The sequence below is a fragment of the Arctopsyche grandis genome, chromosome 4, assembly GCF_051622035.1.
Source record: "Arctopsyche grandis isolate Sample6627 chromosome 4, ASM5162203v2, whole genome shotgun sequence".
Taxonomy (NCBI): domain Eukaryota; kingdom Metazoa; phylum Arthropoda; class Insecta; order Trichoptera; family Hydropsychidae; genus Arctopsyche; species Arctopsyche grandis.
Window position 1 is genome coordinate 6761497 of NC_135358.1, and position 22883 is coordinate 6784379.

General features: G+C 38.0%; 1 protein-coding gene and 1 long non-coding RNA gene across 2 annotated transcripts; one reads left to right on the forward strand and one right to left on the reverse strand.

The window, feature by feature from the left end:
- The first annotated feature begins 554 nt into the window (after positions 1-554).
- On the forward strand, positions 555-1779 carry LOC143911211 (uncharacterized). Its single transcript, XR_013260558.1, has 3 exons — positions 555-661; positions 738-932; positions 1567-1779. It is a non-coding gene; the product is annotated as an uncharacterized LOC143911211 (long non-coding RNA).
- A 438-nt stretch (positions 1780-2217) lies between these two features.
- Positions 2218-21444, reverse strand: LOC143911210 (phospholipid-transporting ATPase IF-like). The gene is made up of 17 exons (XM_077429994.1): positions 21419-21444; positions 19179-19377; positions 11751-11876; positions 11459-11680; positions 8737-8919; positions 8355-8654; positions 7372-7637; positions 6954-7304; positions 6703-6874; positions 6435-6628; positions 4392-4673; positions 4166-4302; positions 3948-4083; positions 3215-3360; positions 2965-3135; positions 2731-2886; positions 2218-2653 (listed from the first exon to the last, which is right to left on the reverse strand). The coding sequence occupies exons 1-17, from the start codon at positions 21419-21421 to the stop codon at positions 2449-2451; spliced, it is 3249 nt and encodes a 1082-aa protein (XP_077286120.1). The 5' UTR covers positions 21422-21444; the 3' UTR covers positions 2218-2448.
- Between the last annotated feature and the right edge of the window lie 1439 nt (positions 21445-22883).

The window sequence follows — 22883 nt, forward strand, 5'->3', positions numbered from 1 at the left end:
ACCAGAGACCAGACCACAGACGACGATCAGCAGGCACCATTGGGGAAAACCACCCCAACGCTTTACCACGAGCTATACAAACATCACGACATCAGGTGGCATCTCGATTGAGAACCCCTGGCGTCCGTACAGGATCGATAAAATGATATTGATGTGAAACTATGGGGGGTGTATGGAATGAAACGATGGAATTGTTGAGACACGACTATTTAATGTAACGGGCGGGAAGGAAGTAAAGTAGCGACAAACCAACATGGCCGAATTGGTCCCAACTCGCAGGATGGTGACCAAAACTCGACCATGTCGTAGAGCCGCCACAAAACCATCCATTGAGAAATTTCTATATGCTCGCCAGCGGAGAGGTTGATAAGAGGGTTCTGCTGGACAGCGTCAGGGGTTCTCTCATTGGCCATTCGAAAAAACAGACTACTGCTGCCAACTGATGGGACTGCTGGGAGGGCGTCACGTTACAAACTATATTTCAATAATCCTGGTATGTTACCTACTTAACCAATTAAGTAAATTATAAAATTATCAATTTGAAATTGTGGCAGAGTTATGGTCGTCAAAAAGTATACTTAAATATCTGTCAGAATGAATATAAAGTTATTGTTATCATTTTTATCGGCCAGTTTTAACGCGATATACATTTGAGATGGAGGTATCCATATCGTTCTTATCTATGCAAGATAGACGAAATTTTCAGATTTTATTAATTGTCAAATAATAAATTTCAGCCATCGAATAGCGAACCGGAAAATTCCCAGGAACTTTCGAATTATCCACCGAATCCTCGACCAAAACCTACAGTTTGCGATGAACTATGGATAAGCCAAGGACCTCAACCTTGTCCACAACCTTTACCCTCCAAAGAGTTTTCAAATAGTCGAGAATCTTCGACGTCCAGTGACACTACCGAAAACCTAAAAAAGGTAAGAATTGTTTATAAGGTAAAGCTATTTTGCTGTAAGGAAATTATAGAAATATGTGGGGGGCGGGCGGGGGTGCCTTAAAATATTATAGAGCGCCTGGTATTCACGCTACGCCACTGAGCTACCTCATAGCAAAGTCATGCAAAGCATGAGAGCCCAGCTTGACAGGGCCTCAAGTTTGTATATGTAGATAGATTAAATATAATTTAACATTTTCCAACTTAAAAATATCGAAAGTAATAAAAATGACTCGAGTCATACACTTGGACCTATAAAATATTATTTTGTTTCGCCTTTATTTCACGACGCAGAAATGTGAAAATGTCCATGCAACTATTTGGGCTTGTATCGTTGCAAACCATAGAAAGCTATTTGGGTTCAAGTGGGATAATTAAACACGTAACGCCATTATTAAAAAAAAAGACTTTATTGGAAATATATCCAGAAGACTGAAGAAATATAGCACAACTTCAAGGATCCCGAATCGAGGTCAGAGACCTCATCCATCACCCCATAAAATGTAAGCCGTACGATTACATCATCGCGTTCTTGTATTCTTGCCTGGATTATCTTCGTCATAAAAAGGAAAATACACAAGTTGACTCACTTTAATTAACCAATCTTGAGCCCGCAGGAATCCCCAAAAACATGATGTCATCACACAGCTGCATCATAAAGCTACGCATTGCATAACCAACCAGGATATAAACCAAACTACCAACCCCAGATGCCAGTGACCTCCAGGAGTTCAGCCTGCCCACTCCTCCAAAGTCGAGCAACTACCTCCTTCGCCGTACATAAAATAACACCTGTATCAACTGAACAATAAAAATCCTCTTAAAAACTCAACCGAGTTTCCATAGGCTGGGAAACAGTCGATACCTAACCACCCGTCCTATAAGACTTATCACATCATTTTGCAAACTTTAAATCGAGCAAGATGGATTTTTAAATCAGTGAGCTGAGTTTAATTTATTTTTTTTGTAGAATAATTATACATTGAATAGTACTATGTAAATACGCATCAATTTTTTTTAATCATTTCATCTAATATATGTATGTATATAAAAATCACTTTGGGGGGGGGGGGGGTAAGGGTCTTGGATAAAATTTGCATGAGGGTCCGAAATTCCTAACCACGCCACTGTATAATCCCAACTACATATGTACTTATGTACATACATACATACATATATAGATGTCTTGAATCAGGACATTACATATGTATGTATGTATGTACTCCATTTCTTCAAAATTTCATTAGGAAAAATAAAACACTTGTAATAGTAATGAAAATAATTCATAATATATAATACATTTGTATTACAAAATTCTATACAGTATAATACATATATGTATTTCTTCTATCATAATCAGATCGGACAAATTCTTAAATAATGTAATTAGGTATGTATTAATTTAACACACATATTTCTGTACATATAAATAAATTCTTATTACAATTTAATATAATATATGTATAATCATTAAGCTATTTAATTAAAATTATTAAAAATTATGTATTCTGATAATTCTGTACATACATTTCTCTAAAAAATTCTGGTTCAATTTTAGCATTTCTAGTCTTCATAGACCCTTTTAGGGCAATATGAGTAAAATCAGGATAAAGGCAAGCTACAATAGTTACTAAATTTAGCAACCAGAATACCGGCGATGCTAGCAATCTAGTGTATGTTCCAGTCACATCACCATCATACATTCTGCAACGACAAATAACGAACTCGTTAACATTTTAATTATTTACAAGTTTGATTAAGATTAAAAATATAATACTTACAAATAAATTGAAGAATACGTAGCCGACAGTGCCATGAAAACCAAAATTGACAGAAAAACGACAACAACAAAAATGGCAGTTTGGTAGCGAGCGTTAATTAACAGTTTCAAATTTGCTATAACAACAAGCAAATGGAAAATCATTGCACCGAAACTCCTGTAACATAATGTTAAAATTTAGCACCCAATGATAATTATTATATGCTTCAGGGACGATTAACGACAACAATATTACCAAAACTCTGCAGACATTCCGTCTTTCGAAATAACAGGATTGATTTGCCATAGAATACAACAAAATCCATAAATTATCACTGAATGATATGTTGCTGTGAGACACCAGGTCAAAAAATATTTAGTAGAAAGTAGCTTGTTTTTACGTTGATTTTTGTATAAAATTGGATTACTGAAAATAATTATTTTACATGTTCATTCTATGCTATTGAGAAATTGAAACTGAATATATTCATTAAACATAAAGATACCTCATCAACAAACCAGACGAATGGCACTGTTCAGTGAGTGAAATTGCGAAAATGGGAGCTGACACAAAGAAAAGATTATAGAGAGATAGAAACATAGAATCAAATACAGTTTGAGTAGAAAAGTTTGATTGGATTTGATAAAAAAGCTGTAAAAAAAAACCACCATATTACAAATCAAACTGAATATTAAAATATATATAACATGTGTACGTGTATTTTACATTAGCGTGTAGTATTTTAAGCAGACTTATGGCGAAATCACACAGAGAGGCACGCACGTGGCACGTGGTTATTTTTTAGATACTTTTAAACATGCGAAAAAATGCAGCACGCCTCGCACACACTGGCACACAGTCCCAAAAATCACTCCCTGGATTTTTTCGGTGATATTTTGTCCTTGTATTGATATAGGCTTGACAGTGATTAATAACGGCTAATCTCATATTTTAAGTAATGTAGGAGAAACTTGTCGAAATAATAAAATCGTACGAATTAACAATCAACTGGGAACGCCCTTTCTTGACTTGAAGCCAAGATCGCGTGCCGTGCTGTTCATCTATATGTGTTTCCGCCCTTAGTCGGGCCAGGATGCTTTTACCAACAAAAAATGGTTCACTGTTGTCAACCTTTTTTTAATCTCTTGCTTTGTAGGTCAATAGTAATTTAAAATAGTGAACCATTTTTTGTGTATAAAAGAATCCTGACCGCCGATCTCTGATTATAAGATATTTACCATTAAATTGACGAAAGCAAGATTTTTATAAAACGAATATTGAATTAAAGTAGCCAGTCTTTGATAATACCAGTGGCCATGCACTAATAATATTTTCTTCAACATTTGAAAGCTGGCAAAAGCAAAATCGGACGATCTATAACAAGATAAGTGTGGTTTATTTATACAGTATACATTTAAAATTTATATTTGCGATAGTAAATATAAAACAATTGTACCGTGCTGCCTGTCTCCCTTCTTTTCCAAATATTCCAAAACCAACATGTGCTTCTTGTATCATAGATATATCATTTGCTCCGTCTCCCACCGCCGCCGTTACTGGCCTTCCCGGACTCTTTTTTATAAGCCGAACAATCTACATAGATAAATCACACCAAGCTCGTCATTCGATAATAGTATTAAAAACAGGGTTGAAAATGCATCGGCATGCTTAAATTAACTCACCAGAGCTTTTTGAAGCGGTGACAGTCGACAACAAATGACCGATTCGCACTTGAGCGACATGTCTGAAAACCTGGTTTCGTTTGGAGTATTTAAAATTAGTCCTAAACTTTGACCATCCAGGACTAGCGTAATGTGAGCGTTGACAAGCTCGTCCATGACAGTTTCACAGTGGTTCAATTGTTCATCGAGACTTTCGCGTGTTAATATTTCGGTTAAAAACAACTTTTTGGATTTGGAAGGAATGTGTCCGCACGATTGTGCTACGTTGATCGCTGTTTCTGCCTGAAATTATCGAGTAATGTATAATGTATTGCATATTTATTACATAATATATACATAGCCTGTGATTTCATATAATTTATTTTCTAAAAAGAAAATCAACAATTACTTTCTAAAAAGAAAATCCGATAAATAGTGTTACAAAAACCGTATTCCAATAATTCTGGCACTATGAAAAGCATATGAATATATGAAATTACATAGTTAAAACGTTACAGATTATGAATTATTTAATTGCAAATTATTATAACATTGTAGGAATAAAGCACAGCTTGTACAATCCCAAATTGAGGTTGATGTTTTTATAGGAATATAGCACAACTTGTACTATCCCGAATCGAGGTCAATGATCGCATCTATTTTCCCATTGAACTCGAGCTGTACAATTACATCCTGTACGATACACGTAAAGTCAACCTTGACCGAAATACCTCCGTTCCAACTAGGGCAAAGACACCATTAACTCGCTCCTGATACGCAATCATAAGTACACATACGGAAACCTCCGAGACGATGATCTCACCACTCGACTGCATATCGAGCAACTTTGAGGCAACCTTTACAAAGGACAACCTCGAGTCCGAAGGAATCTTCGAGAGCATTATTTCACCAGCCAAATTACGCATTGTAGAACCAACCAGGATATAAACTTTTACACCAGCCCCTGACGTCAGCAAGCCTCTGGAGTTCAGCCATCGCGCTCCTTCAGAGTGGAGCAACTACCTCCTTCACCGTACATACAATACTACTTGTATACCAAACTCAACCGTGTTTCCATAGGCCGGGAAACGGTCGAAACATAGCCTCCCGTCCTATAATACTATAACGTGGGAACACGAGAGAGAGTATCCACCTGTCTAAGTGCATTCGTGGGTGAACAATAGAGACTCTGGATTAGGCTAACGGGACTCAGTAAGTGCCCGAACAAAGGATATGCTGGAGTTTTCACAGACCTGGGCGAGTGGACTCGCCACGGAAGACCTTTATGTGCCTGGAGAATAGACACATTAATGGATCGGGGAAGCTGTTCTGTGCAAATTGTCCTTTATATGGAGGTACACATGATAGATCAGTTTGAGCGGTGGTCCCGTGTGGACCTCTTGAATCGTTTAATAAATGCTGTGATGCGACTTCGGCCTTTCATTTGGATCCTGAACCCACCCCTACGCAACAATATCAACTAAATAGTCCGATTTTTTAAAAATATATTGTTCAATTTCAGGTCCAGTTTATCATATAGTTATCTATGATTATTAAGACTTTACATAAATAGCTGAAGCACAACTTTTTCAATGAGTAATGATTTACTTACTGAAAAAATACTGATAAATGAACGAATGGACATGATTATATGTACACTAGTGTTGTGCCCGATGGAATATCATCACATGGGTTATGGCACATTAAGCTATTAAAAAATTAAAAGAATTGTGTCGGTTCTGTGTTCGATCTGCACGCGGTCGTATTTTTTTCAAATACCTTTTAAATATATTTAATTTAATATTTATATTTCATTGTAAAGTATGAAAAAAAATGATAAAAACTACCCACCTACACATATATAAACAATATAAAAGACTAATAGAAAAATTAAATAAATAAATTTTCAATAGAATGCGCTAAATGCTTGGAGACTAATTTGTCCATTACCAATAATTCAAGCGAAATTAGTTGCTGAAAAGCGAAAGATTTATGAAGGTATTTGGCGATAAGATTCTGGAAATTTCGAAATGGAAATGTAAACATATGAATTATGGTCATTACTTTGTCACCGGTCAACACCCAAATTTTAATTCCCGCAATACGGAGAGCTTCCATCGTTTCTGTGACATTGTCCTGCAAGCGATCTTCAACAGCAGTCGCTCCTATTAAAGTTAAACCTTGCTCTATGCTTCTCCAACTATCTACTGGAGTTTTACTAGATCTACCACGAATATCCATATTCAGTCTTATTAATTCTAAAAAAAAAAAAACAATTGATAAAACATACTAATAGTAAAGATCACGTTTATAAACATCAATTAAACTATACCATCATTTATAATTGAGTATTCTTCCTTGCTAATTTTTTTATATGCAACTGCTAGTGTTCTCAATCCCTTCTCTGCAAAATACTGCACATCATCATTTATTTTTGATAATATTGGACTATCTAGGCATAGCGGCAGCAGTGCACTTTCAGCGCCTTTACAAAACAGCCATATCTGCAAATCGTAAATGCGTAAATGGCGATATATTGATTGATTGATCCTGAAGAATTATTGAAAGTAAAAAAATTCCAACCTGTCCTGCACTATCTTTGACGATGACCGACATTCTCCGTCTGGTCGATGTGAACTCCAACGTGTTAAGTCTTTCGTAAATTATTGTATCACCATTATACTTGATGAACATTTTACTGACGTCGTCTCCATAAAACACAATTCCTCGATTTGCTGCCGCTTTGACGAAAGCTATTTCATCGGAGCTCATGGCCTGGTATATAGGTAGCTCTTCGAAATCGACAGTGTTATTATTTATAAATCCAGCATCTTTTCGTTTGCTCGAACGACTGTTGATTTTGGCCATCGAAGCCTCCTCTACTTGTACCGTGTGACAGAGAGCAAGAATCGTGAAGAAAAACTGAATATCTGGCTAAAAAACTTAACATTAAACATTACAAAATAAATTAGAACAATAATTGGAATCATTTAATACTAACTTCTAATATTTGTAATGCTTCAACGGTTTCGCCGTCGATCCAGTTATCGTTCATTTCATACAATCTGCGATTTTTTTCAACATAGCATCTTCCATTTACAGAGCACATTTGAAAGTGCATGTCGTTCTTTGTTAGAGTGCCCGTCTTATCCGAAAACAATATTTCGATTTGTCCGAGCTCTTCGTTCAGATCAGATGTGTTGACGAGAGGCGGTTGATCAATCTCTCCACAGTATAAATCTCTATCCCATTCCAAATACATAGAACCTTTAAAATCACAAAGTCAATGAAACTATTGATTTATTTTCAATATTATTCTTGTCATATTGGTCCCAAGAGCATAATGGTGGTTTTGATTAATCAGCAGCGTTTTAAAATCAGAAGGATTGTATATAAAAAAGGTTGTGGCTATTTTCAGGTACTATATCTGCAAATTATTGCCTATTTGCAGGTACTATCTCTGCGAATTATTGGCTATTTACAGGTACTATATCTGCGACAGGCGCAAAGTCTTCTCCGCATGCGCGTGAACTGTCACTGTCAGCCTGTTTACTGTTAAAATTTTGTTTTAAATCTCTTAAAATTTAGTTCGAACTCGTAAAATGACGTAGAGTAAAACATATAATCCAAATTAGTTAATATTATTAATTGTTAGAAAATTATTATCATATACAACGTATAATATCTACATACAAGAACAAGCCGCGAACTAGCTAAATGATATAAATCTATTATAATAACGTGCGAAATTTATTTGCCTCATGTATAATGAACGATTGATTAAACAATATACATTAAATGTAAGAAATTATAATCGGATTATAAATTCACGCGCATGCGCAGAAGGCTTTGCGCCTGTCGCAGATATAGTACCTGCAAATAGCCAATAATTCGCAGATATAGTACCTGCAATTAGCCACAACCATATAAAAATGATAATTCTTCACCACTCTACTCTAAAGACGTGATATTTATGATTATTACCAAAGAATTTCTGCAATTCTATTGTTACATACAGTGATATAGGTATGCAATAATAGTACAGTAGCAAAAACGAGAATGCATCCTGTGCAATGGCTTTGAAAGAAGTATTAGCCTCGGTAATTCCTATATACAAATGCGCACTTTTCACCTTCTCCAAATGCCGTTTCAACGCATATGATACAATAATTTCAATGAGCATCAAAACAATGAAAAATATTAGATAATTATTGATGTATTTTTCGCAGGACGTAAACTTGTTCGAAGTGAACCGAGAATTGAGCGCCAACTTCGTCTCCTCTCCTATAAGTCAATGTCAGTGAGTCATTTATATAAATCAATACAATTCATAATACACATTATCATATTATATGTACATATATACCTGTATAAACGGCACATCCAATCGCCCATTCGGTATTTTTTAATCTAGAACCTCTCAATAACAGATTATCTGTTCCTATTGGGAAAGTCCCGCCATCGTCCACGGCTATTTTACCATAAAAAGTATAAATATCTGGTTCTGGTTTCAACACTTCAATTTTAATTGTTGATTTAATTTTACCATCTAAAAATAGCAATATATTATATATGTATACATAATAATTTTTTTTTTAATTAAGTATATTTTGTGCAGAAACAATTAGATGATTAGTAGCTTGAAAATGAATATATGAATCGAAGAACAAATATTTACTAGCTAAATAAAACAAAACTACAAAGCAATATGCCACAATTTTTTTTGTTAAAGATTTATTTTATTTATTTTTTAAACAGACCATTGTGGCATATTGCTTTGATATAAAGATAAAGTCATTCATGTAAGATCTACAAAACCTTTGTCGGACTAATTAAACTGAGCACAAAAAAAGTTACCGGAGCGAAAACTAATCAATCTTTACTAATTTTGCCAAGTGATTTCGAATGACAATAATTTTTGTTGAATTATCTGTCTTCAAAGTCTCAACTCAAAGTCTTCAACTCAAAATCAAAGTCTTCAACTCAAAATCAAAGTCTTCAACTCAAAATCAAAGTCTTCAACTCAAAATCAAAGTCTTCAACTCAAAATCTGTTCCAAAAGTAAGTATTGGAATTTATATTTAGATGTTTTTTCTATTGATTGTGATTTTTTATTACTTTTTAATACTTACAATTATTTATCTAGCGAAATTTAATATTATGAGCTAATTTTGCAAATTTTTCACTTTATCACGTTTATAAGGATTGTTTTTTTTATGTCAATATTTTTTTGTTTTATCGAAACGTACTAATTTGAGCGGTAAATTATTTTAAATTGAGTAAAAAAAAGGTATCGTTGATGACCGTATGCATGATGCAAAGTGGGCTTATTTAAGAGCCCCGCCTAGAACAGTTCACATTGTAATTCAAAATAATTTACTGCTCGAATTAGTAAGTTCAGATAAAATAAATGAGATAATGATTGAGATTATAAATCAAACTTCGTAAACGAAGTGAATGATAGCTCGATAAAAAAACGTGTCAAAACATATGTATATATTTTTGACTTTTAAAATACGCTAAATAATTAATTATACGTATTTTAAAGGAATACAAATTTACAATTAATAGAAAAAACATCTGACTGTTGAATTCAATACTCATTTTTGGCATAGCAATACTAGATTTTTAATAAATTACCGCAAATACCAAAAATCTGCTTAAAACGCTCACATCTCTTAAATGAGAGTATGCCAACAAAAATTATTGTATTATTCGAATTCAATTGTTTAAACTTAGTAAAGATTGATTAGTTTCTGCTTCGATAAGTAATAAGTGAAACGTAAAGGAGGTTTGTAAAAAAACTGTGATTTTTTGTTGCTCAGTGCTATCATTTTCCTACTTCTTTGGAATTTACTAAATGAATATTTTTATATTCTGTAATAATTTGGTTCTAACAAGATGAGGCACTATTGAATAGATACACATTTTACAAAATTTCATACAAATCGACATAGAAGTGATATATCTTGTTTCGGAGACGTTGCCTACAATTTATCGGCTTGAGATTTCCTTATGTGGAGCTATTTGAAGGAAAAAATGTATTCTCATCGATCTAATACTATCTAACCAGCAGAAAGCTTTGAACAGAGTGGTCACGGGTTCAAATCCCACTGGTTTTTGCTGGCTAGACCTTGGATTTGTGACTCCAGGTCGATCGTTTCCTATCAGTTTGCCAATTTATCTGGTTTTTATTGAAACAGTTCCAAAAAATTGGCAACCTTACCCAATTTTTTGCAAAATTTCGAGTTTCAAACAATCTCGAATTTCGCTGAATTGTTTAAAATGCTGCAAATTTACAAATTTGACCATAGATGTCTCTGTGGAATTTATGTACTTTGTATAATACTAGTAATATTTGTATCAAATGTACAATGTTTCTGGCCAGGAAGGCGCATTGGGGCTACCTGTTGGGCCTTTGTGGTATAAATTAAACATAAAATATATCTAGTAGTTGAAATATAACATCCCAGCGAATATTCAACGACTTTCAAAGACTGAAATAAGTGATGGACAATGTGCAGAGCTCATCTGAGTCATATCTTCGGAAAATGACTTTGTACATAACGTTGTAACTTGATTTTTCTTAACTAGTGAATGTTTAATTTCAAATGGAGTGTTCATTTCAAAGATACTGTTACGTACACCGCCGAATAAGTGCAATCGGATTAGGCCGAGTAGCATCCCAGAGACTGTGTGACCGTTATAATTGGTTTCAAGGATTATCTCTAGACTAAGTGCATGTAGGCTAAACAATGGCCACCCAATTGGCCGCTATTGGTCCCTTCTCAGAAGTGACCGATACCATGGGACTGAGTGTCGTGGGAATACATATCCGGGTACATGCCCAAACAATAAGGAAGTAACCGGACGTTGAAGAAGCCCTGAGCGACCGATCCGTTATAAGGCGGTACTTAGGCGATATCAAGACATTCGGGACGAAGCACTGCCAGTGCGTATATCTCCTTAATCACCAATAAATGCTGTGAAACGACTTTGGTCTTTTACTTGGATCCTCCACCCACCCCTACGCAACAATACCATGTAATTGTTCTCTAACGCCCCAAATTGTATTACATTATACATACCTATAGTGGTGTTTATCAAGGGTGATGGTACTTTCAGCGGCTTCAAACTGGTCTCACCATCCAAATTGGCAGTAGTGACGAAGCATTTACCTCTTGAATCAGAAGACCACAAAAGTACAGTATCACATGGAACATCACAATCACGTCCAATCTTTACAAGCTCTCCGGGTCTTATGGCATGACATTTTATCTGCTGTAGGGTCGAGTTTTTCAATACCGACACTGAAATTACATAAAACAATAATAAACGAAAATAAATGTTTTTATTTTGTTCAACTCCCATCTCAAGTACCCAATTCATTGTTGACGGCATTATCCAATCTGTGCCTTAGCCAATCTTCGTATCCTTGTTTAGCCATTGTCACGATGATCACGAAAGCCAATGGTGCCAAACTGGTTAATGGTGATACAGGACTATCTATAATTAGAATACAATTAAATTTATATATATATATATATATATATATATATATATATATATATATATATATATATATATATATATATATATATATATATATATATATATATATATATATATATATATATATATATATATATATATATATATATATATATATATATATATATATATATATATATATATATATATATATATATATATATATATACTAGCTGTATTACCCGGCTTCGCTCAGTGTTTATAATATAAACCGCTTAAACATGACTAAGCTAATTTAATTAAAAAAAAAAAAAAAATTTAAAAATTTAAAAAAAAAATAAAAAAAAAAAATAAAAAAAAAAATCAAAAAAAAAATAAAAAAAAAATCAAAAAAAATTTTAAAAAACTCAAAAAAAAAAAATCAAAATTTTTTTTTTTGCCTTCTAGGGCTTCGCCCTCGGCACCCCCCTGAGCCTTTGCCTTCTAGGGCTTCGCCCCTCCACGCCCCATGAGCAATTGCCGTTTAGGGCTTCGCCCCCATGATCAGTTGCCTTTTAGGGCTTCGCCCCTCCGCGCCCCCATGATTCAAAGCCGTCTAGGGCTTCGCCCCCCTTAGTTAATGCCTTTTAGGGCTTCGCCCCCCGCGCCCCCAAGATTAATTGCCGTTTCGGGCTTCGCCCCCCTTAGTTAATGCCTTTTAGGGCTTCGCCCCTCCGCACCCCCATGATTAAATGCCGTCTAGGGCTTCGCCCCCCCTAGTTAATGCCTTTTAGGGCTTCGCCCCCCGCGCCCCCAAGATTAATTGCCGTTTCGGGCTTCGCCCCCCTTAGTTAATGCCTTTTAGGGCTTCGCCCCTCCGCACCCCCATGATTAAATGCCGTCTAGGGCTTCGCCCCCCCTAGTTAATGCCTTTTAGGGCTTCGCCCCCCGCGCCCCCAAGATTAATTTCCGTTTAGGGCTTCGCCCCCCTTAGTTAATGCCTTTTAGGGCTTCGCCCCTCCGCGCCCCCACGATTAAATGCCGTCTAAGGCTTCGCCCCCATGATCAGTTGCCTTTTAGGGCTTCGCCCCTCCGCGCCCCCATGATTAATTGCCGTCTAGGGCTTCGCCCCCCTTAGTTAATGCCTATTAGGGCTTGCGCCCCATGAGGCTGGGCCCCCCGGGCCCCCTTCGGGGCCCCACGGGGCTGCGCCCCATGTGGCGCCCCCTTTTGAGCCCCATGGGGCTGCGCCCCATGAGGCTGGGCCCCCCCGGGGCCCCACGGGGCTGCGCCCCTTGTGGCGCCCCCTTTTGAGCCCCATGGGGCTGCGCCCCATGAGGCTGGGCCCCCCGGGCCCCCTTCGGGGCCCCACGGGGCTGCGTCCCTTGTGGCGCCCCCTTTTGAGCCCCATGGGGCTGCGCCCCATGAGGCTGGGCCCCACGGGGCTGCGCCCCTTGTGGCGCCCCTGGCGGGGCCCCATGAAGCTACTCGCCTTGCGCCCCCGCGGGGGTGAATCCATTGAAACGAAAAAAACAAATCGGCGCCCATGGATCGAAAAAAAAAAAATCGAATCACGTGTTCGATGACGTCACCGATCTACGGACGAAAACGACGAAAACGACGACCAAGGATACATACAAAGTCTCTTTCCAAATTATAGATTAGATAAATATACCTATACATAACTAATAAACAATGTACATATATATTCGACATTTAAATTCGCATGAGATTATTTTTTATTTTATTGATTAGATTAACCTTGAGATGTGAACGATAAACTGAATGCGTTTCAGGAAATGAGTCAGTAACGTACTTCAACAGGATAAAAAGATAACAATCGGAACGAAAGTTACATTATTGTTACATTACAATTTTATACGTTTGAGTTTTGTTTACACAAAGTCGTATCAATATTAGAAGGTGTGATCATTCTTTTGCAATGACATCTTATCGCATTATTTGTAATTGGTGACTTATTAATTATTGGAAAAATGCCATAAATTAATAACTTATCTTATGTGAATCACAAACATATAACCTGTTTCGAAAGGCAGTCAGCAGTATTTATTAGAAATATTAGACCGGCAAGCGAAATTTGTTGTTTTTGATATAGAAATACCATAATATTTATTAAATATGTATATGTATAAAGATGACTACTTATTTGTTGTTGTTTTTTTTTTGTTTTATCAGTAGCATGTCAACAGTGTGGACCTGATGCAAAGCCTGTTAATTGGTCCCCATAAATAATTTTTAAAACATACGACATTTGGCATGTATGTATGTGTGTATAAGAATTTTTGCATGTAATTTTTATGAATTAAAAATAAATAATATAAGTTTTAAGCTATGTACATATACATGCATATATCAACTCTGTATAAAATATACCTTAGAATTAGTTGCAATTTTCATTTTATTTTAAACTAGCTGTATTACCCGGCTTCGCTCAGTGTTTATAATATAAACCGCTTAAACATGACTAAGCTAATTTAATTAAAAAAAAAAAAAAAAATTAAAAATTTAAAAAAAAAATAAATAAAAAAATTAAAAAAAAAATAAAAAAAAAAATCAAAAAAAAAATCAAAAAAAAATCAAAAAAAATCAAAAAAAAAAATCAAATTTTTTTTTTTGCCTTCTAGGGCTTCGCCCTCGGCACCCCCCTGAGCCTTTGCCTTCTAGGGCTTCGCCCCTCCACGCCCCATGAGCAATTGCCGTTTAGGGCTTCGCCCCCATGATCAGTTGCCTTTTAGGGCTTCGCCCCTCCGCGCCCCCATGATTCAAAGCCGTCTAGGGCTTCGCCCCCCTTAGTTAATGCCTTTTAGGGCTTCGCCCCCCGCGCCCCCAAGATTAATTGCCGTTTCGGGCTTCGCCCCCCTTAGTTAATGCCTTTTAGGGCTTCGCCCCTCCGCACCCCCATGATTAAATGCCGTCTAGGGCTTCGCCCCCCCTAGTTAATGCCTTTTAGGGCTTCGCCCCCCGCGCCCCCAAGATTAATTGCCGTTTAGGGCTTCGCCCCCCTTAGTTAATGCCTTTTAGGGCTTCGCCCCTCCGCGCCCCCATGATTAAATGCCGTCTAAGGCTTCGCCCCCATGATCAGTTGCCTTTTAGGGCTTCGCCCCTCCGCGCCCCCATGATTAATTGCCGTCTAGGGCTTCGCCCCCCTTAGTTAATGCCTATTAGGGCTTGCGCCCCATGAGGCTGGGCCCCCCGGGCCCCCACGGGGCTGCGCCCCTTGTGGCGCCCCCTTTTGAGCCCCATGGGGCTGCGCCCCATGAGGCTGGGCCCCCCGGGCCCCCTTCGGGGCCCCACGGGGCTGCGCCCCATGTGGCGCCCCCTTTTGAGCCCCATGGGGCTGCGCCCCATGAGGCTGGGCCCCCCTGGGGCCCCACGGGGCTGCGCCCCTTGTGGCGCCCCCTTTTGAGCCCCATGGGGCTGCGCCCCATGAGGCTGGGCCCCCCGGGCCCCCTTCGGGGCCCCACGGGGCTGCGTCCCTTGTGGCGCCCCCTTTTGAGCCCCATGGGGCTGCGCCCCATGAGGCTGGGCCCCACGGGGCTGCGCCCCTTGTGGCGCCCCCTTTTGAGCCCCATGGGGCTGCGCCCCATGAGGCTGGGGCCCCACGGGGCTGCGCCCCTTGTGGCGCCCCTGGCGGGGCCCCATGAAGCTACTCGCCTTGCGCCCCCGCGGGGGTGAATCCATTGAAACGAAAAAAACAAATCGGCGCCCATGGATCGAAAAAAAAAAAATCGAATCACGTGTTCGATGACGTCACCGATCTACGGACGACGACGACGACGACGACGAAAACGACGAAAACGACGACCAAGGATACATACAAAGTCTCTTTCCAAATTATAGATTAGACTAGCTGTATTACCCGGCTTCGCTCAGTGTTTATAATATAAACCGCTTAAACATGACTAAGCTAATTTAATTAAAAAAAAAAAAAAATTTAAAAATTAAAAAAAAAAATAAAAAAAAAATTAAAAAAAAATAAAAAAAAAATAAAAAAAAAAATTAAAAAAAAAAATCAAAAAAAAAATTTAAAAAAATCAAAAAAAAAATCAAATTTTTTTTTTGCCTTCTAGGGCTTCGCCCTCGGCACCCCCCTGAGCCTTTGCCTTCTAGGGCTTCGCCCCTCCACGCCCCATGAGCAATTGCCGTTTAGGGCTTCGCCCCCATGATCAGTTGCCTTTTAGGGCTTCGCCCCTCCGCGCCCCCATGATTCAAAGCCGTCTAGGGCTTCGCCCCCCTTAGTTAATGCCTTTTAGGGCTTCGCCCCCCGCGCCCCCAAGATTAATTGCCGTTTAGGGCTTCGCCCCCCTTAGTTAATGCCTTTTAGGGCTTCGCCCCTCCGCGCCCCCACGATTAAATGCCGTCTAAGGCTTCGCCCCCATGATCAGTTGCCTTTTAGGGCTTCGCCCCTCCGCGCCCCCATGATTAATTGCCGTCTAGGGCTTCGCCCCCCTTAGTTAATGCCTATTAGGGCTTGCGCCCCATGCGGCTGGGCCCCCCGGGCCCCCTTCGGGGCCCCACGGGGCTGCGCCCCTTGTGGCGCCCCCTTTTGAGCCCCATGGGGCTGCGCCCCATGAGGCTGGGCCCCCCGGGCCCCCATTCGGGGCCCCACGGGGCTGCGCCCCTTGTGGCGCCCCCTTTTGAGCCCCATGGGGCTGCGCCCCATGAGGCTGGGCCCCACGGGGCTGCGCCCCATGTGGCGCCCCCTTTTGAGCCCCATGGGGCTGCGCCCCATGAGGCTGGGCCCCCCCGGGGCCCCACGGGGCTGCGCCCCTTGTGGCGCCCCCTTTTGAGCCCCATGGGGCTGCGCCCCATGAGGCTGGGCCCCCCGGGCCCCCTTCGGGGCCCCACGGGGCTGCGCCCCTTGTGGCGCCCCCTTTTGAGCCCCATGGGGCTGCGCCCCATGAGGCTGGGCCCCCCCGGGGCCCCACGGGGCTGCGCCCCTCGTGGCGCCCCCTTTTGAGCCCCATGGGGCTGCGCCCCATGAGGCTGGGCCCCCCGGGCCCCCTTCGGGGCCCCACGGGGCTGCGCCCCTTGTGGCGCCCCTGGCGGGGCCCCATGAAGCTACTCGCCTTGCGCCCCCGCGGGGGTGAATTGTGGCGCCCCCTTTTGAGCCCCATGGGGCTGCGCCCCATGAGGCTGGGCCCCCCGGGCCCCCTTCGGGGCCCCACGGGGCTGCGCCCCTTGTGGCGCCCCCTTTTGAGCCCCATGGGGCTGCGCCCCATGAGGCTGGGCCCCCCCGGGGCCCCACGGGGCTGCGCCCCTCGTGGCGCCCCCTTTTGAGCCCCATGGGGCTGCGCCCCATGAGGCTGGGCCCCCCGGGCCCCCTTCGGGGCCCCGCGGGGGTGAATCCATTGAAACGAAAAAAACAAATCGGCGCCCATGGATCGAAAAAAAAAAAAAAATCGAATCACGTGTTCGATGACGTCACCGATCTACGGACGACGACGACCAAGGATACATACAAAGTCTCTTTCCAAATTATAGATTAGATAATAATATCTCATGGTACTCTAATTTAATTTTTTTGAAAAAGTTCAATTGTTTATTTTTTTTTCAACTTTTACCTTTTACATGCAATTCAACTACCAATTAATTTAATATACATACTTCATTAAATTTTTATTTTACTTTCTAATTTAAATATGTGCATATTATTTTATTTTTTCTCCTTATATTTAAATATTATTATGTATATGTTGTGTGAATAATTCTATTGCTTGAACTTTTGTTTTTTTATGAATTGTATGTATGTATAAATATATATTAGATTTATGTATAGTTAATTACACTGTTCGATACGAAAAATGGTTCAGAGACAAGATATGACTTTTCTTATACATAGATCTATGACCAGTGAACACGAATCTGGTAATAAAAAATGTTGATTGCCTCGAGAATCGGAGATATATGTATTTTTTAAATCGCGCGTTTTTTCTATATCTTGGTGTTGTTCGGTGGATGTCTCAAAATCTGTCAATTTTCCCTTTTAATAGTGTGGCCAGAAAACTATCCCAATAAACATGTTTCAATAGAAAATAGTATTAACAGTGTAAAAAAATCCCAAGTGAAAATACGTACTTTTGACTTTTGATTTGAACTGGACGACTACTTAGAAAAATTTGAAAGCTGAAAAGTACTACAAATGAAAGATAAAATAACCGACTATAGATTTCAATATTCATTTTGAACAGGAAATTGACAGATTTTGAGACATCGACCAAACAACACCAAGATATAGAAAAATCGCGCGATTTAAAAAACATATATCTCCGAATCTCGAGCCAATCAATATATTTTATTACCAGATTCGTGTTTACTGGGCATAGATCTATAAGAGAAGTCATATCTCATCTCTGAACCATTTTTCGTGTCGAACAGTGTTATTTTGTTTCTTCTCTGTAATATTTTTGACCATTGTGGCGCATTATGTAGAAATTCCTATAATGCCATAATGGTCCAAACTTTAAATAAATAAATAATGCATTTTGATGTCATTATTCGCCTGAGAAATTATTAACTTACATATATAGGCTAAACGAAATTAGGTATATGTATATTATATTTATACAGGTATATTAAATCGGTTCGGTGATTATTGGTCACAAAGCGCTCGCCCAAAAGTCACTAAAATCTCTATAACGGAACACAATGTTACTAATAATCCAATTACCATAAAATCATATAGTTCACATTTGTTTTGATCAATGAAATTCCTTTCAGATGGAATCCAATAAAAAAAAATATTCAAGAATCTTTCCCTTGATAAAGTGTAGTCGTTGGCCATTTGGATTAAAATAATACATTTACAAAATTGAACAAACAATTTAAATACGGCCTATATTTATTTGATTAATAACTTCGTTTGATTTGGTCAGTAAGTTATACTATCGATCACTGACTATTGTCAGTTTGTCAAAAAATACTTGAAACTATAAGCGGTTTGATGGCCATTAAATTTTATCCATAAGATGTTCCGTGCGCGAGATCGCTTTTTGCGGAATAATCCGTTTACCATAATACACTATTATACACTATCACTAAATTTTCATAAAAGTTTCTGACCGTTTATTGAAAAAAACTGAGCATTTAATTTGTTGCCTTTAATATACACATTTCTATCAATTATGTATTAGTGAAAAAGAAGAAGGCACGAAAAACACTGAGTAACATCACAAAATTAAAATTTTTAAACTTAACTTAAGTGGCCAATGACCATAGCATGGCTAACGACTAGTGTTTAGTTTACAGTTTATGTCACTTCTACTTGCATTTATCATTTAGAACTCAATAAATGTACTGAAATATTTTGAAACTCACCTATAATTACAGCTATTAGAGATACTATGAGGAAATAAAAATTAGCCAGTCTTCTGAACTGTTCTACTAAATTCTTGGGGACGAATGTTATTATTGAATATTTGGAGGTTTTTATTCTGTTACTCCTTTTATTATCGGCTTTCGCTATCTCGCCTGCAATCACCTGTCGAGTTTCTTCCGCGTTCGAAACTCGGTTCCCCTGAAAGTTATCAAAAACGTTTCAATATTTCAAATCTACAACAATCACAATCAAATTTTAAATTACCCTATCCGAACTTTGCCATCATTACTTATCACTTTAACACATAGTTTACGTTATTTTTCAATCAATAATACTTATTACTCGAAATTACCATCACATTTTATCTTGACAATTTTAATTAACCTTTTTTCAACAAATCCACAGTCGATTATCGAGAATCAAGAACAATGCATCACTATGATATTGAACAAACTAGACACAAAGCCGATAAGATTGTTATTAACGGTACGCATGTATACGTGTAATAATTCAACGAACGAGGTAACATCAGACACACCTAAGTGTGAATACTTTTAAAATTAAAATTACATTAATAATTTATACAGTCGATAAGGCCATAACTTATCAGCCATTTAAATCCAAAAAAGAAAACATATGTATTTTACATAAATTTACGTTAATTCTGTATATTATAAATACACATTTCATCATTTTCAAGACGTTCAAACTTCAACGTGAATGCAAACGAATTTATAATTAGCATATATAATACATATGTATATGTAAGTTTGTTCCCTCAGCAAATAGGTACAGAATATAAAAATCATAAATGCATTTTCAATTGGTTTTGGCTAGTTTTATCGTGTCTGTACACGTCACAGATTGATTTCTTATCAAATTAATTAAACATGGAATAAGTTTCACGGCTATATTGTTAATATTGCAACACTTTATGCTGTGTGTTAATATTATATGAACTTATATTTATTTATTTAAATACATGGCAGCTAAGCCGATAGACTCACGGGGTTTAACTTATATAAATAACAAAATAAAACCAAAGACATTCATAATAATAATAAGAAAGAAGAAAAAAAGTAAACATGAAAATAAAATATGAAAGAAAAATAAAAGAAACGGTAACATAATAACTACACGAAAACAAAAGTATACAAAATATATTAGAAAGGAATAATTACAAAAATCCTCCAACCACTTCATCGCCATAAGCACACCGGTGCGCGCTCCTTCGTATTTAAGGCTATGACTCGAAATTAATTTTGGTTTCCTTACAGCGACATCTAAAAATATCCTGTGATACAATGAAATTGAAAAGAGGCAATATTTTTCGTTAGTTTGTGATAAATTCAAAAGGTAGTGTCAAGGGTTGGCACTAAACACATATAATAGAATAATCAAATCGGTTTCTACAAGCGCGTGGCGATTAAGTGATTAAATTTAAGAAAGACAATGTACATATGTAATTTAAGACCCGGGCCACACCGTGCCACTTTGTCGGCCTAGTTGCGCAACCAGAAAATATGTATGGACATGTGAGCGACAAAGGAGTTGATGGGTGTGGCATGCCCCAGCTAACTGCATACATTGGTCTGCTCACTCTCAACAAAGTCGCTCGCAAGTGGCACGGTGTGGCCCGGCTTTAAGAAAATTATATCTATGTACTTTTTTCAAAATACTATATAAAACTAATATATCAATTTCAAAAATCATCTAAACCAGTCATATGTAGATACACCATTTAAATAAAAGGTGACCGGAAAAATGCCCTCGAGATAGTTGCACTCTCGAGACACCCAAACTTTCAAAGATGCTCAAGGAGAACTAACGCAATATAATTCCACAAAAAAGCGTCAAGGGGTATTTATATGTTATCCGAGGGTGCTAACCTTTTTTTGTGGAATTCTATTGCGTAAGTTATTTTTGAGCGCCTTTGAAAATTATGACTTCTCGAAACTGCGCTACTTACTATTCAATGCAATTTAGTGCATCTTTCCGGGAACCAAATAAAAGTATATGTATGTATGTAAACTCAAGCACTCTTCTGATCAAAAATTTGACAAAATATTGGGTCACCCTCCAAATTGGCTGATTAATTGTTAAAATGACACGTTTTCACGGCTCTATTCAGTAAATAGTGAGAAAAAGTGTATATACAGATATAAATCACTGCTAATAAATTGAATGAAAAGTTTCGCGATATGGAATAGAATGTCTAGCGGAGGAAAAACGCTCTCACCATTGTGAAAAAGTCTGCTGCACGTAGGTGAATGAAAACTATTCGTTATTGAAAGTATGTGGTATTGTTATCGATTCTGAAATTCGCGATAAGATGTCATGCTATTATATCATTGAGATAAAGCGATACCGTACATATTTTAACCATTGTATGTACTTCTCGACATCGAGCATCTTGCAGCCAAATTCAATAAAGGCTAGATCAGACAGCAGTTTTCACAATTACAACATCACTCATTTCACCTGGTGCACAAGCAACGTCTATCCGGAAGTTGATGAAAAGTTTTAAAATTCGGAAGTACATAAAGTGCACTCGCGAAACCGAATTGTGAAGAATATGTGCATTTCAATATGAATACTTATTGTTGAGTCATTTCATAAATAGTCTCATTATTGCTTTATTATTTAAGTGATATACGGCACGGCACGCTCATTAATTTCAAACGTGAAAATTTATAACGTCTACACCCCCTAGTTATAGTTTGCCTTCATATCGTTTTCAAACGGCATATTGATGAAGTTTTCAATTTAATAACAACATAAATAAAATTATACATACACGTTTTCAGTTGTCAGTTGAGATGATAAGTTTTGCCAGTTTCATTGTATGAAACGTGTGGTTTTAAGTTCCATTCCAACCATTCGAGTCCAAATGTATTTAATTATTTTTGCAGGCTGTACATTTTTTCTGCAATTAACCGAATGCTTTATAACTAGTAACGTTTTCTTCTAAACGCATTTCTTTGAAAGACATATTTTCATATGCAAATTGTGAGCCAAGTTTCAAACCAGTAATGTGTTTAGTAACACTGAGCAACAAAAGAGCGGAGACTAATGAATTGTTGGTTTGCTCTCGTTTATGAGATGCAGTGGCGTAGCTACCGCGCCCGCAGATCACGCAATTGATTTGATTTTTAAATGCTTTTTATTATTACGAAATTATGTTCACAATACATCTTATATCTATTTTAATAGCTACTGATCTACTGATCATTTTCTATTTTACAATTTTAATTTAATTTGGTTAGTAATCACTGTATTATATTATTCTAATGTTAATCTAAAGCATAATAGGAAAAAGAGCTCAAAAACCTATTTACAATCCTTATAAATGTTCATAATACATCTAATACATAATATTAATTAAAGACTATCTAAAGTCGATGACCTAAAGCAGATTGTGTTTAGGTAATCTGTGTTTATACCTGAAGGGTATAGACATTTTGTTGTAATCACCGAGACTCTTCACAAGTGTGTTAGTATGGTTATTAGTGATTCTTTCATAGAATCTACTGGTTAGTTTGTTAGTAATGTCTGTAACAAACGGAATATTATATATAGCATGCAGTTTTTTCAGGTTAGTATATATGGGTGTATTATAAATTATTTTAAGGGATTTATTTTGTATTACTTGGAGCTTGGAAAGGTTAGTATTCGAGGCGTTATTCCATACAGGTGAAGCATAG

Excerpts from the sequence above, each read along its gene's own strand:
- LOC143911210 (XM_077429994.1), bottom strand. Across the intron at positions 6,629-6,702 it reads ATACTCAATTATAAATGATG|AATTAATAAGACTGAATATG; the intron begins GTATAGTTTAAT and ends TTTTTTTTTTAG. Across the intron at positions 2,654-2,730 it reads ACGTATTCTTCAATTTATTT|AATGTATGATGGTGATGTGA; the intron begins GTAAGTATTATA and ends TTGTCGTTGCAG.